The 14,273-nt window shown below is 44.4% G+C and overlaps 1 protein-coding gene across 1 annotated transcript; it reads left to right on the top strand.

Moving 5' to 3' along the window:
• The first annotated feature begins 7,567 nt into the window (after positions 1-7,567).
• Positions 7,568-8,295, top strand: LOC102769087 (myosin regulatory light polypeptide 9). Its single transcript, XM_006758676.2, has one exon. The coding sequence runs from the start codon at positions 7,609-7,611 to the stop codon at positions 8,110-8,112; it is 504 nt and encodes a 167-aa protein (XP_006758739.1). The 5' UTR covers positions 7,568-7,608; the 3' UTR covers positions 8,113-8,295.
• Positions 8,296-14,273: the final 5,978 nt, after the last annotated feature.

Raw genomic sequence — 14,273 nt, 5'->3', positions numbered from 1 at the left:
ACATCTGAATTCAACATTCAGTTATATTTCATTTCTGAACTGAATTTCTCTTCTGCTTAATAAAGGCATCAGCAGCTTTCTTTTCCAAAGGAAAAAAACACTATGGTTATTGTTGTTTTTTAAATCACCTAAGAAGCCCTGACTGGTTTAGCTCAGTGGATAGAGCATTGGACTGCGGACTCAAGGGTCCCAGGTTCGATTCTGGTCAGGGGCATGTACCTTGGTTGCAGACACATCCCCGGTAGGGGGTGTGCAGGAGGCAGCTGATCGATGTTTCTCATGATGTTTCTGGCTCTCTATCCCTCTCCCCTCCTCTCTGTAAAAAATCAATAAAATATATTTTTTTAAAAAATCACCTAAGAAAAGGCTCTGCATGTCCAACCATGAGCAAAGAACCACAGTCATGGTGAGAGGGAATATTGGTCATTCATTGAACTAGTACCCGCACACTCAGGTGTTTAAGGTGTTTGTCCTGGCAAAATGACAAGTGACTGCATGTCACAGATCTTCAGAGTCACTCAGAAGTATTTTAAGTGGTGATTGGGGCACTGACAATGCCAAGGTTGATAATTTATTACCTGTTCTGTTGCATCCTTTAGCCACCGCTTGTCCCTCATGCCTTCTATTTTACTAAACAACTGCTTACCATCATTGCCTTGCTCCACAGCTTCCGTGTGCTGCCTCCCAGCACCCACACTTGTGGGCTGCCTTTCCAGGGCATACCCTGAGTGGATGTGTCAAGTTCCAGCTCCCCACCCCATCCAGTACTCCTTGTGTCTTCAATACTCTGCACCGGGTTAGCTAGAATGACCGCATTATCAATAATGCATTGAGCATTGGATGTACTGACTCATGGAAGCAGTTTTAAATACCTCTGCTTGCTCCAGGGAACTACACGAGGAGAAAATAAAGGCATCTGGGAGATCTCTTCCATCATTAAATTATCTCAGATGAGCCATCCTAAACTCTAACAAGTTGAGCAAGATTTTCATTGACCACCTTATGGCCATCAAATTAAGCTGTGGTTCAAATGTTTGATTCAATGGCACTTCCATGCTCGCTTCAACTCATTGGACCCCTTGCCTAATCTTTCTGTAGAGTGCATTTAAGTTGGTTTTATAGAAGCGGGAGCAGCACGCTTTTATTGTTCTTGGTGAAAACGGGTTTTATCATCTTTCCTCTGAGGATATATTTTGATCATATCTCTGACTTACTGTGTGCTGAGTCCCTGGTTGGGAGCCCACTGTTCCACTGTAATAGTATTCCTTTGAGAAAATGAAATATGTATGTATTTTTCATTCAATAAATGTCCTCACTTTTAAATGATCCACTCTACCACTGAGGACATCATGAGAGTTCTGCCCCTGATTTGTGCACTGAGATGTGTGTGTGTATGTGTGTTGTGTGTGTGTGTTGTGTGTGTGTGTGTTGTGTGTGTGTGTGTTGTGTGTGTGTGTGTGTGTGTGTGTGTTGCAGAAAGTGAAGGACGAGGTGTGTGGAACAGATATGATCCTTGGAAGAGAAGGTCCGTTCTAGGACTTATAACTGTGACAAGTTCCCTAAATGACAATAAAAGGGAAGGATCCTGCTGGTTGGGATGACTTTGAGCCAGGATTTCCCCCCAAAGACTCAACACCTTCAGCTCCCCCTAGTTTTCATCCTATGGAAACTTCTTCTTTTATTCCCCCTCCAATTACAGTGTACCTTCAATAGTATTTTGTATTAGTCTCAGGTGTACAGCATAGGGGTTGGACAGTCACTATTTTACAAAGTAATTCTCCCTATATTTCATCAATTCATTCTTGCTCTTACTCTGGACAAAATAGAGCCATTACTTCTCTTCATGACCCTACTTTGACTAGAGGCCTCAGCATCTTTCCCTTGAAGACTCAGGCTCTCCTAGGCACCCGTGATAGGCCAAATAATGCCCCCCCCCCAAATGTTTACATCTTAATTCTCAGAACCTTGACTGTGCTACCTTACACAGTCATTAAGTGAAGGATCCTGAGATGAGGGGATTAATGAAATCCTGGAGTCTCCGTATGAGACCAGCATAATCACAAGGGTCCTTAGGAGAGGGATGCAGCAGGGGTAGAGTCAGGGAAGGAGATGTGAGCCAAGGAATGTGGACAGCCTCTAGGAGCTAGAAAAGGCAAGGTAACAGTTTCTCCAGAAAGAAGGCAACCTGACCAATATCTTAGCCCAGTGAAATCCATTTTGGACTGCTCACCTTCAGAACTGTAAGAGAATAAATTTGTATGGTCTTATGCCACTAAATTTAGGGTGGCTTGTTACAGCAGCAAAAGGAAACTGACACAGTACTCGTGGCAGGCATTGACGGGAAGATAGAGCCATCTGTGCAAATGAGGGACCTTAAAACTGAGCTTCATTAGCCTAATGGGAAATCTGCCTCTGCCTTCTCTCCCAGTCTCTCCTGGAGTGGCTCCTTTCTCCCGTCTTTAGTATGCCAGGAATCCCACTCTCCATGGATCTCTCACTGGTTCCTCAAACAGCATCCAAATTGGCCACCACTACCCTTAACCCAAGCAGAAGGGGCCCAGGCCTTGAGCATTGGAGGACCGCACACATCATGAACACAACAGATAAGTGTATCAAGAAATGTAAGGATGCCCATCAGTTGGGATTTGGCCCCCAGTGCTGGCACAGCACAGTCTATACACCCAAGAATTTGCTTGGTTACATTTTTAGTCCTATGTCCTTGAAACAGAAAGGGACTGTGACCAAATGCCATGAACATTTGTAGGTTGTGCTGCTGCTAACATGGAGCTAGACACAGCTTCAGAGTGGTGAGGAGGAGGAAGCACTTAAGAATAAAAGACAAACCAATTAACATGTCAAATCCTTCCTCTCAGATGTCATGAATAGACTCTTGTATAACAAGGTATTACCCAGCAGTACATGGTTCTGCTGTTCGCAACCATTGCAAGTGACAGCCAAAAATATTTTGTGACATTAAATAATTCATATTACTCTTAAATTTGTGTATCTGCAGGTATAGATGCAATAATCATGAAACATTAGTGTGTGTGTTGACTGAATGGACAAATACAGTGGCAACTAGATGCATACCGAAGGCTAGAATTATGAATTTTAATTAAAAATGTAATAAGATGTGGGTTGCCCAAAAATGTAGATATAAATGTCAGCTTTATTCAAATAATTTTGAAAATGAGTACAAGTCAAGATCATCACAGAGATAGAAAATTCAAAAGTGGAGCTCAGAGAAGAAATAGAAAGCAGTCTGCTTACATTTCAGAAAACTGGAAACAATGAAAGTGAGCAGACTTCTGCTGAGCATGACCCACATAAAATTTGCAGACAGGACTTTCAAATTATTTAATAAAGATTTCATCACTAATCCGATGAAAATGAACAAAAAAAGTCTTCCAACCCACAATTTGAGAACCTCAGATAAAACCCCTGACACTTCATATTCTTCAAGAAACGAAGACCTAATTATTGATTAAAACAATGAGGACCATAAAAAAAAAAGTTATTTATAACAAAGTTATGACTCAGAAAGCCAAATGCAATTCTGGCCTGTCCGTTAACATCTGAAGAAAATTGCATGTGTAACAGCTGCCACTGAATGTGAAAACTGAAAGGCTCTGAGCTGCACGATGCTTATTGGATTGTGATCCTGAAAAGTGGCTGTCACATCCTCCTGACAGTGTAAGCGGGTCCCCAGAGAACGCAATCCAACTCAGGCTAATGATCACAGGTTTTCCATGGCACAAGCATGGCAGAAAATTTAATATTTAATTTACAGCAAAATGATTTTAGATGGAGAAAGAAATTGTAGAAATAGCTTTTATACGTTTTTATATCCTAAGTCCAAAGACATATATTTCGTTACTGCTGTGACAGTTTTATGATGAATCCTTAAGGTCAGTTTTAGTCAATTAAGATATTTGTGTCTGAAAACCCTTCTGTTCTTGACTGAAGTGAAACATCTGTGGCTCAGTGGTTGGGCATTGACCTATGAACCAAGAAGTCATGGTTTGATTCCTGGTCAGGACACATGCCTGGGTTGCAGGCTTGATCCCCAGTGTGGGGCGTGCAGGAGGCAGCCGATCAATGTTTCTCTCTCATCATTAATATTTCTATCTTCCTTCCTCTCTGAAGTCAATAAAATATATTTAAAAAATAAAATAAAGTGAAACATCGAGTGCACACAAAAAAATTCACATGCTACTACTAGAATTCATTTTTAAAAGACTGAATAAGCAGCAAAACAATAGTATTGAAAAGACGCAAACAGTGTTCTTATATGATGTATGGTGTCCTTATAAAATAATATTAGTGTGCAATTTTTAAAATATTTTTTTATTGATTTCAGAGAGGAAGGGAAAGGGAGAGAGAGAGATATTTGAAACATCAATGATGAGAGAGAATCATTGATAGGCTGTCTGCTGCACGCCCCCCACTGGGGATCCAGCCCACAACCTGGGCGTGTGCCCTTGACTGGAATCGAACCTGGGATCGTTCAGTCCGCTGGCCGACGCTCTACCCACTGAGCAAAACCAGCTAAGGCAGTGGTTCTCAACCTTCCTAATGCTGCGACCCTTTAATATAGTTCCTCATGTTGTGGTGACCCCCCAACCATAAAATTATTTTCGTTGCTACTTCATAACTGTAATGTTGCTACTGTTATGAATCGTAATGTAAGTATCTGATATGCAGGATGTATTTTCATTGTTACAAATTGAACATAAGTAAAGCATAGTGATTAATCACAAAAACAATATGTAATTATATATGTGTTTTCCAATGGTCTTAGGCGACCCCTGTGAAAGGGTTGTTGACCCCCCAAGGGGTTGCGACCCACAGGTTGAGAACCCCTGACCTAGGACATGATCAAGCATAATGATGCATTTGTTCTAAGCTCCTGGTGTCCCCTGTGATGCTGGCATATCCAGCCACTGGTGGAAGTTACAGTCAAGGCCTCTGTATCCAGTACCTGTACTTCCATACTTACAGTTTGGCTCACACATCTTGCCTCTCTCCGTAGGGGACCATTGCTGGTCCGCAGCCACTTGGGAGCACCCTTGAGTTAAGCGCCACCTGTTCTTCCTCCTGACAGTTCCGAGCCAGGGAGTTCAGTCGGAACCTTTCACTTTCACATCCAGCCCGAGCCAGGGAACTGGGTGTGTCCTTCAGACACTTGGCGGGAAAGCTGGTTCCCAACCGTTAAGAAGCAATTAACACGGAGGCCACCCCTGTGGGGAGAGGCGGGGCGCTTTCTAACAGCATAGCATCCCAGCCCCCACCAAGCAATGCCTGGCCAGATCAGCGGTGGTTGTGTGTGGCTACATCAGTATTTCGAAGTTCTGCTTCACCAAATTTCCAGAGGGCTTCTTGCACACCCCACCCTTTGCGACTATGAGTCAGCCTCCCTTGGAACCAGAAAACAGGTGGCAAATACAGGCGTATTACATGCAAAAATGCAGCTGGACTAAACAAAGAAAGATTGAAAGGACATTTACACGGTAATATGATCCTGTGCTTTTTACTTTTTTAGGACTTCAGTTTTGTTCATTAATGTGAAATGAGAACTTAGAGTCAGAGGAAATACAAATGTAAAATCCTAGATGGTAACCATTTTCTTCCAGTCATTCATAGTTATCACACCCAAATCTCATAGCAATGAATTTTTTTTAAAGCAAATCTCCCCTATTGAAAAATTCCAAAACATCTAATTTGGAATTTTTTTCTTTTTTCTCTTATTGTCTTATATGCCTTACCTTTTGAAAAAAAAATTTAAATATATATTTTTATTTCAGAGAAAGGAGAGGGAGAGAGAGATAGAAACATCAATGATGAGAGAAAATCATTGATTGGCTGCCTCCTGCACGCCCCCCATTGGGGATCCAGCCCACAACCCGGACATGTGCTCTTGACCAGAATCGAACCTGGGGACCCTTCAGTCTGCAGGCTGGTGCTCTATCCACTGAGCAAAACAGGCCAGGGCTGAAAAACTTTTTATTATGGAGAAATTTAAACATAGCTAGTTCAAAGAGCAGATGGTCAGTGTAATGAACTTTATGCATAAGCGTCACCTGCCATACCAACCAGCATCCTGTGGCTAACCCTGTCTAATCCACATGCTCATCCACTTCTCCTTCCATATTTTAGTTGTTTAACTAGTACTTTTACTTTTAGTAAGGTATACCTTTATTAAATGTATACCTTTATTATGGTAAAGTTTATGTACCTAAGCTGGATTCATTTTAACATACAACTTGATGAGTTGTTTACTATACAACAGATATAAAACACCTTGAAACCATCGCCATTATCAAAATACAGAACATTTCTATCATCCTCCAAATTGCCTTGTGTCCCTTTGCAGTCCATCCCTTCCTCTGCTTCCAATCCCAGGCAACCATGATCTGCCTTTTGTTGTTGTTGTTGTTAATCCTCACACAAGGATATTTTGTCCATTGATTTTTTTATTTTTTTTATTTTTTTAAATACGGTATATTTTATTGATTTTTTTATAGAGAGGAAGGGAGAGAGACAGAGTCAGAAACATCGATGAGAGAGAAACACCAATCAGCTGCCTCCTGCACATCTTCTACTGGGGATGTGCCCGCAACCCAGGTACATGCCCTTGACCGGAATTGAACCCGGGACCTTTCAGTCCGCAGGCCGACGCTCTATCCACTGAGCCAAACCAGTTTCGGCAGTCCATTGATTTTTTTAAAAATATTTTTTTATTGATTTCAGAGAGGAAGGGAGAGAGAGAAACATCAATGATGAGAGAGAATCATTGATTGGCTGCCTCCACTGGGGATCGAGCCCGCAACTTGGGCATGTGCCCTGACTGGGAATCAAACCGTGACCTCCTTGTTCATAAGTGGACGCTCAACTACTGAGCCATGCCAGTTAGGCCATTGATTTTTTCATTTCTACTTTTTAGACACAGTGGAAGAGAGGGAAGAGGGGGAAGAGAAAGAGAGATGAGGGGAGAGAAAGAGAGAGTGAGAAACATCAATATGACAGAGACACATCAATTGGTTGCTTCCTGAATGCACCCTGACCAGGTACGTGCCCTTGACTGGGAATCAAATCCAAAATCCTTTGTTGGTGCATGGGCTGATGCTCTACCACTGAGCCACACCGGCCAGGCATGATCTGCCTTTTTTCTGACAGTATGTATTCCCTCCTGATACTATGTTGAAGCAAATGTCAGCTTATTTTATCTATAAATATTTTAGTATACATCTCTAAGAGATAAAAAACCCCTTTTAAAAAGAATGATAATGCTATTATGATACAGTGTAATCAACAGTAATTCCTTAATAGAAATTATCTGGTGCAGAACAGGTGCACAGCCTGCCCACTAGGCAGGCGTCCCCAATGGCTGTGGAAAGGGAGAGAAGTGGAGATGGTGAGCAGATCAAACTTATCAGCTGCTAGCTTCTCAGGAGCAGCCTGCCCAAACCCCATTGTGTCCCTTGCTACAAGCTGAGTACCCTCTGCCAAGGTTGCCAAATTTAGGAAATAAAAATACAGGGCACCAGCTCTGCGTACTGAAAGAGTACCTTCTCCACACCATGGAAACCCCACCCACCTGAAGCCAAGATGTCCAGTAAGCGAGCCAAGGCCAAGATCACCACGAAGCAGCCACAGCGGGCCACATCCAATGTCTTTGCAATGTTTGACCAGTCCCAGGTTCAGGAGTTTAAGGAGGCCTGCAACATGATCGCCCAGAACCAAGATGGCTTCATTGACAAGGAGGACTTGCATGACATGCTGGCTGCCCTGGGAAAGAGCCCCACAGATGAGTACTTGGAGGGCATGCTGAGCGAGGTCCCTGGGCCCGTCACCTTCACCATGTTCCTGATGGCGTTTGGGGAGAAGCTGAATGGCACAGACCCCGAGGACGTGACCCACAAGGCCTTTGCCTGCTTCGGCGAAGAGGCCTCAGGTTTTACCCATGAGCTGCTCACCACCATGGGTGACCGCTTCACAGACGAGGAAGTGGACGAGATGTACCGTGAGGCACCCATTGACAAGAAAGGCAACTTCAACTACCTGGAGTTCACCCGCATCCTCAAACACGGTGCCAAGGACAAAGACCACTAGGCCTCCCAAGGCCCCATGCCCAGCCCCTGTCCCAGTCACCTGCTCCACACACATACACAGTCTGCACCTGCTCATGCCCATGGGTCCCAATCAGGGGAGTCTCCCTCTGAGGGGTTAGGGCCCAGCCCCCAGTGGAGGAAACAGGCCCAGAGAGAGCAGTGCCAGGCAAGGATCACACAGCCACTGTGACCCTCCAAGAAAGGATCATCTAGGGAGCTGGGCATTTCCAGCTGGTCTGGCTTTACAGAACCCAAGCTACAAGTCTAAGTCCCCTCTGCTTTTTTGATAGGTTCTGAAAGGAAGTAGGAGGAAGCCTAATTAATCCAAGGAACCCGGGAGTGAGCTTTTCCTGGCACTCTGATACGAAGTTGTTCTTTAGGTTAAAAGATCTCAGTGACTGTTGTGACAGTGTGAATCGGGTTTCATTCTTCAGCCACCCTTTCAGGAATAGGAAAAACAAAAGCCAACTTGCTCAGACACGTTGTATCAAATGTCAACATGATCTCACCAAGCACTGTCCTCCTCAGAGTTTATTTTGGGTGTAACACACCTTAAGAACATGTTGATGAGCCAAGATGTAAACCCAACTGTTTGGGGGGTTTGCGGGAGGCAAAAAGACTCATGCTCCTTGTGTCTCTGAGAAAAAGGATCTGTTTAGCCTGCCGTCCCAGGTGCCTGCACCTGGCAAATAGCATCCCATTGGATACAGTTGTTTTCATTGAAATTGTATTTATTGTGAAATATGTCGTACATACAGAGGAGTAAAAGACACCCCACATATGTACAATTTTTTTAAAAAAATTTTAATACATTTGTGGGTTTTAGAATATATATACATACATACATACATCTATCTAATAAGAGACAAACATGGTAATTGACCATACCTTCGCTATGCCTCCCATTGGCTAATCAGCACGATATGCAAATTAACCACCAACAAAGATGGTGGTTAATTTGCATACGCAGGCTCCAAGAGGCAGAGGGAAGACTGAAGGTGAGCCAGAGCAGCGAAGACAGAAGACTGAAGGCGGCTCCTGCCAGAGCGAAGGCCTGGGTCCTGGGTGCCAGAGGAAAACCTGTGCCGGCAGCCAGGAGAAGGGAAGGCCTATTGCATGAATCTCTTTGTGCAACAGGCCTCTAATACATATATAATTATTATTATTGATTTCAGAGAGGAAGGAAGAGGGAGAGATAGAAACATCCATGATGAGAGAAAACCATGGATTGGCTGCCTCCTGCACGCCCCCCATTGGGGATCCAGCCCACAACCCAGGCATGTGCCCTTGACTAGAATCGAACCTGGGACCTTTCAGTTCGCAGGCTGATGCTCTATCCAGTGAGCCAAACCGGCTAAGGTCCCTGTGTACAGTTTAATGCATCATTGTAAATTGGATACCCCATAACCAGCAACCACGTCTAGACCACTCAGTCACGCGTAAGCCCCTGTGGACCCCCCACCTTCATCACATTTCCCCCCTCCTCCAGATATGGTCACTATGCTGACTTGTAGAAATCATTTCCTTGCCTTTCTCTTTATTGTTACTGCTACCTGGGCACCGCCAAGCAAGCCTCTGTTTTTAAACTTCATATACATGAAATTATATTGTGTGTGTTCTTTGCGACTTGCTCCTTCCTCACAGTGGTTCTCAGGCTAGCAATGTGTCCAGGCTTGTGGATTCAGGAGTATGCTGTCTTCACGAAAATCACTGGCCTTGAAGCCACACGGACTTGCTTTGGCCTCCTAGCTCAACCCCAAAGGCTGTCAGTTAACTGTGTCACTTGTCCTTTCCTCCTTTGCAAAATTGAAACAAATGGTACCTCTGGACATGAGCACCTCAAGAGCAGGAGAGTACTTCATTTGTCATTCTGTTCTCCGCAGCTCAGAGGGCTGGTCCCCGATGAACCTTGGGTGAATAAAGGAGTTGTGGTGAGATGATGCGTGTAAGGACCTGCTAATACAATACCCAATTCAGAGCGAGTGAAGCTAAAATCTTTATTGTTATCAGTGATGTTTGTTTGAATAGGCACCCACAGAAACTGTGAGATAACAAATGTTCGTTGTTTTAAGCTGGTGCATTTGGGGACAATTTGTTACACAGCAGTGGATAAGTAACACACTGTCTCTTCTGGGATGAAAAGCATGCTGGCAGTTTTCAGAGCGTGTGGCAGGTGAGAAGATGCACTGTTCAGATCCCCTTTAAGAATGGGCTCCTGCCCAAATACAAGGAACACAATTAACTGACAGCCTTTGGGGTTCGGCCCAGCTTTCAAGATGCAATCATGCTCTTCCCAGAGTGCTCTGGGTGAGTTGAGGTAGTGCGGCAAGGATCTACCCATTTCTGCCCAACACATGCCCCCTCTCATGGGTGGTCTTTGCTTCAGGGCTCCATGTTGGGCTGGCAGAGACTTGGACAGGTCTGCATTGGAGTCTTATGTGTCCATGAGTATCACTCCCCAATAAACCTTTCCATTCTCAACCCCATCTTAACCTGTGCTTCCCAGATAACCCTGCTGTAACCAAGGACCACACCTGCTTCATAGAAACCCAAGCTTTCTCATCCGCTCAGACATATACAGACTCTGCCCCTTGCTAGCTCTGTGACCCTGGGCAAGGTACTCAACCCCTCTGAGCCTTTTTCTCTCACATGTAAGATGGGTGATAAAAAATGTGGGGCTCAAATGGGATATTTATAGAGTATGTAACAATGCACAGTATATAGTAAGTGCTAGAAAAAAGGTAACTATTGTCTAGCCACAGATTGCATACCAACTAGTGGCTTTATATTGTCCATAAAGTTTTATTGGAAATTAGTTCAATACATTGTCTGTTGTATCTATAGTAGACCTTTGACATTCATGAGGATTATACCCTGTTATCTTTATAAAACCCCAAACTACCAAGTGCCACCATAGCACATACTGTCACCCATAAAAAAAAAGTACAACTCGAAATTCTACATGACTCTTTTAGACCCTTAACAGTTCTACAAATAAGGAGTTAACAAAAACAAAAGGAGTTAAAACTTTATAAATCTGTCAAGTTATGCCAAAGCAACTTGGTGAACTGTTCCTCTTGTTATCACATCAGAGGGCCGAGCCACCTCTGAGCGCCACCCTTTTCATAAACCCAGACATCTGAAATGTAACCTGTCAAAACCTGTTCCTCGCACAGTCTGCCTCACTTTGGGAAGTAATTCCAAGCCAGAAAACGGGAAGCCACCCATGACACCTCCCTCTGTCTTAGTCCCCACTGCCAATCCAATGTCATGTTTTATCTATTTGTTCTCCCTTCAAAAAAATACCCTAAATCCACCCACTTTCCATCTCCACCAGCACCACCCAGTCTTTTCTCTTCCAAGCGCCTCCTAATTGGCTTCCTTTTCCTTTTTAGTGATTGATTGGTGAGAGAGAGAGAGAGAGAGAGAGAGAGAGAGAGAAACATCAATCAATTTGTTCTTCCACTTATTTATGCATTCATTGGTTGATTGATTCTTGTTTGTGCCCTGATACCCTGACCGAAAATCAAACCTGCAACCTTGGTGTATTGGGATGACACTCTAACCAACTGAGCTACCCGGCCAGGGCTGGCTTCCTCTTGCAGTGAGAATAAAGGCCAAACTTCTTGTCAAGGCTCTGCGTGAGCTGGCCCTGCCCACTGTACAATCTCACCTCCACTTCCCAAACACTCCCTCCCATTTCAAGCTCGCTCTTGTCTTAGAACCCTCCCCGGGGCCCTTTCTGTGTTTAGAACTCTCTTCGCCAACTCTGTGTTGCAGGCTTCTTTGCCTCCTTAAGGTCTGAGCCTGAACGTCACCTGCTAACTGCTGTCTAAATTAGGTTCGGTCCCTCACAGCCTCCTCCAGTTCCTCTCAGCCACAGCACCCAGTCATTTCTTTTGTTGCATGCATGCATGTATGTCTCAGGACATATTTATTTGTCTTGTAAAGGTTTCCCTCAGTTTTTTTGAATGCAGGAGTCTTGTCTCTTTTGTGCATTTAGTGCCAAGCCCAATGCTGGCCACAGTACAGGCTTGGTGAGTATCTGGTGGATGAATTTTCTAGCTATCACTTTTATTTTTAACAATTATTTCCCCCTATTTCTACCTTGTCATTGTAGAAAAGATTAGAAAGTACAGATTAAAAAAATAAAACATGCCTGGCCAATGTAGCTCAGTTGGTTAGGCATCGTCTGGTGCACAAAAGGTTGCAGGTTTGATTCCCAGTTAGGGCACATGCCTGGGTTGTGGGCTCCATCCCTGGTGGGGGATGTACAGGACACAACTCAGTATTCTGTTCTCACATTAACGTTTTTCTCTTTTTTCTCTCTCTACCTTCATCTCTCTCTTTTAAAAAATAAATTTAAAAAAAAATCTTAAAAAATTAAAGTGCCACCCCCAGCCGGGCTGTACTATCTCCTGTGTCCAACAGTAGTGAAGATTTCAAAGCAGAGCTGAGGGAGGAAATCACAATCCATAACCCCCAGAAAATGACAATTCCATTTTGGTCTTCATTGCTTCTTTCCAGCCAGCCCCCCGATTTGTTTGTCACCCCCCCTTTGGCCGGTTCCCCCACATTCCTCACCTGGAGTGGCAGGTGGTGGCCCAAAGAGGACTTCCCTCTTCTCTGGGCTTTTCCCTCTCACTCCCCACTCACCCCTGGGCACACACCAATTGCTCTTGGAGTCTTGCCCAGGTTAGCCACCCTCTTTTCTTACCCAGCTCTATCTTTGCTGCCTCCCTTCAGCCCAGGTGTCTTGTTAAAGATTTTTTTTCCAAATCAGTGCCACCCCCCCCCCTTGCTTGGAATCCTGGTTGATATATGAGCTCCTTCTACCAACGCACCCCATCCTGGAAGCTCCTTAGAAAAAGGACAATGGAAAAGTCTAGCTAGAGCTGTGTTGCCCTTTGCCTGCACTGGCCTTTCCCCCACTTCCTCCCCTTCTCAAGGTCACTGGTTTCAAAGGTCTCGGCAAGTCTGTCCCGAGTTCCTATTTTTCCTTCTGTGGGTTTCTAGCTCCTTAACAGCAAAAGGGATTTGTCTCTGGTGAAGGTTGCCAAAGGTGGGGGCTGGAATCTCTGAGAAAGCAATTACCTTGAAGAGCCTTCCCTGGAGAACAGGCTCTTTCTCTTCCAAATGAGAAAATTCTCACTTCGTGCCAATTAGTCCAGAGGGCACTTGGAACTTTACCAGCTGAAATGCTAAAGACTCTTAAAGGGAAAGTGAACAAGGAACAAGGGCAGACTTCTGGGGGCTGTGGCAGCAGATAGGTGGCTTTTAAAGGAAAAAGCACAAGGCAGTAATGAGCTGTTACCCTGGTGGGACACACTGGAATACACTGTCAAAACCCACCACCAGTGAAAGTTAAATATACGGCATATAAGCATAACCAATGGAAGCAAGATACTGGGGGGTCGGGGAGGCCGGGGGAAGATCAATGGGGAAAAAAAGGGAGACATATGTACTACTCTTTGTAATACTTTAAGCAATAAAATAAAATTAAAGAAGAAAAGAAAAGAAAGTTAAATATACCGAACTCCCCCCCACCCCCACCCACCCCAAAGAGTGTAGATTTCATTGTCAAATTCTACAACCATCTCATTTACCCTGGAGATGAAATAACTATTCTGAAACGGACTAGTAATTGTTCTAAAAAAGACTAACCTCAGAAACCTACTAATATCCATATGTAAATGGCTAATTTGATAAGATTCGTTATGTATCGTACTAATAGAACGGCTGAGGATGGTTGTGTGTTTCTTTTTAATCCCATTGGCTTTGGACTGCACTACGGGATTTCTTTTGAGACAGGTCTGCTAGCTCTGTTTGGCTTTGCCTAAAACATCACTCCCCTTTGCTTTGCTCAGGTGAACAACTGGAGACCAGAGGTGTGCAGCCTGGAAGGAGGAAGCTTGCTCAGGTTAACATCTTGCCATGTGTAAGCACAGATTGTGGGTGGCCCTCTGCAGCTTCCTTGAGGATGGCTGTGCACACACCTGAAGCTTCAGTCCCCGGTGAGTTAGGGGGATGGTGGTGTGTGTGTGGCGGGGTGGGGAGGGAGTAGCGGGCAGACTTGCAGAAACTGGCCAGGCCCATGGTTTGGCAGAGAAGACAGTGAGAAGGCAAATCTGGCCCCGGGAGAGTTTGATACACCAAAGGACA

The sequence above is a fragment of the Myotis davidii genome, unplaced genomic scaffold (genome assembly GCF_000327345.1).
Source record: "Myotis davidii unplaced genomic scaffold, ASM32734v1 scaffold595, whole genome shotgun sequence".
NCBI classification, from domain to species: domain Eukaryota; kingdom Metazoa; phylum Chordata; class Mammalia; order Chiroptera; family Vespertilionidae; genus Myotis; species Myotis davidii.
Note: the sequence above shows the minus strand (reverse complement) of the source record. Positions and strands in the feature narration are given on the sequence as shown.

Bases quoted from the DNA above. Each gene is read 5' to 3' on its own strand.
- LOC102769087 (XM_006758676.2), top strand. From the start codon at position 7,609: ATGTCCAGTAAGCGAGCCAAGGCCAAGATCACCACGAAGCAGCCACAG.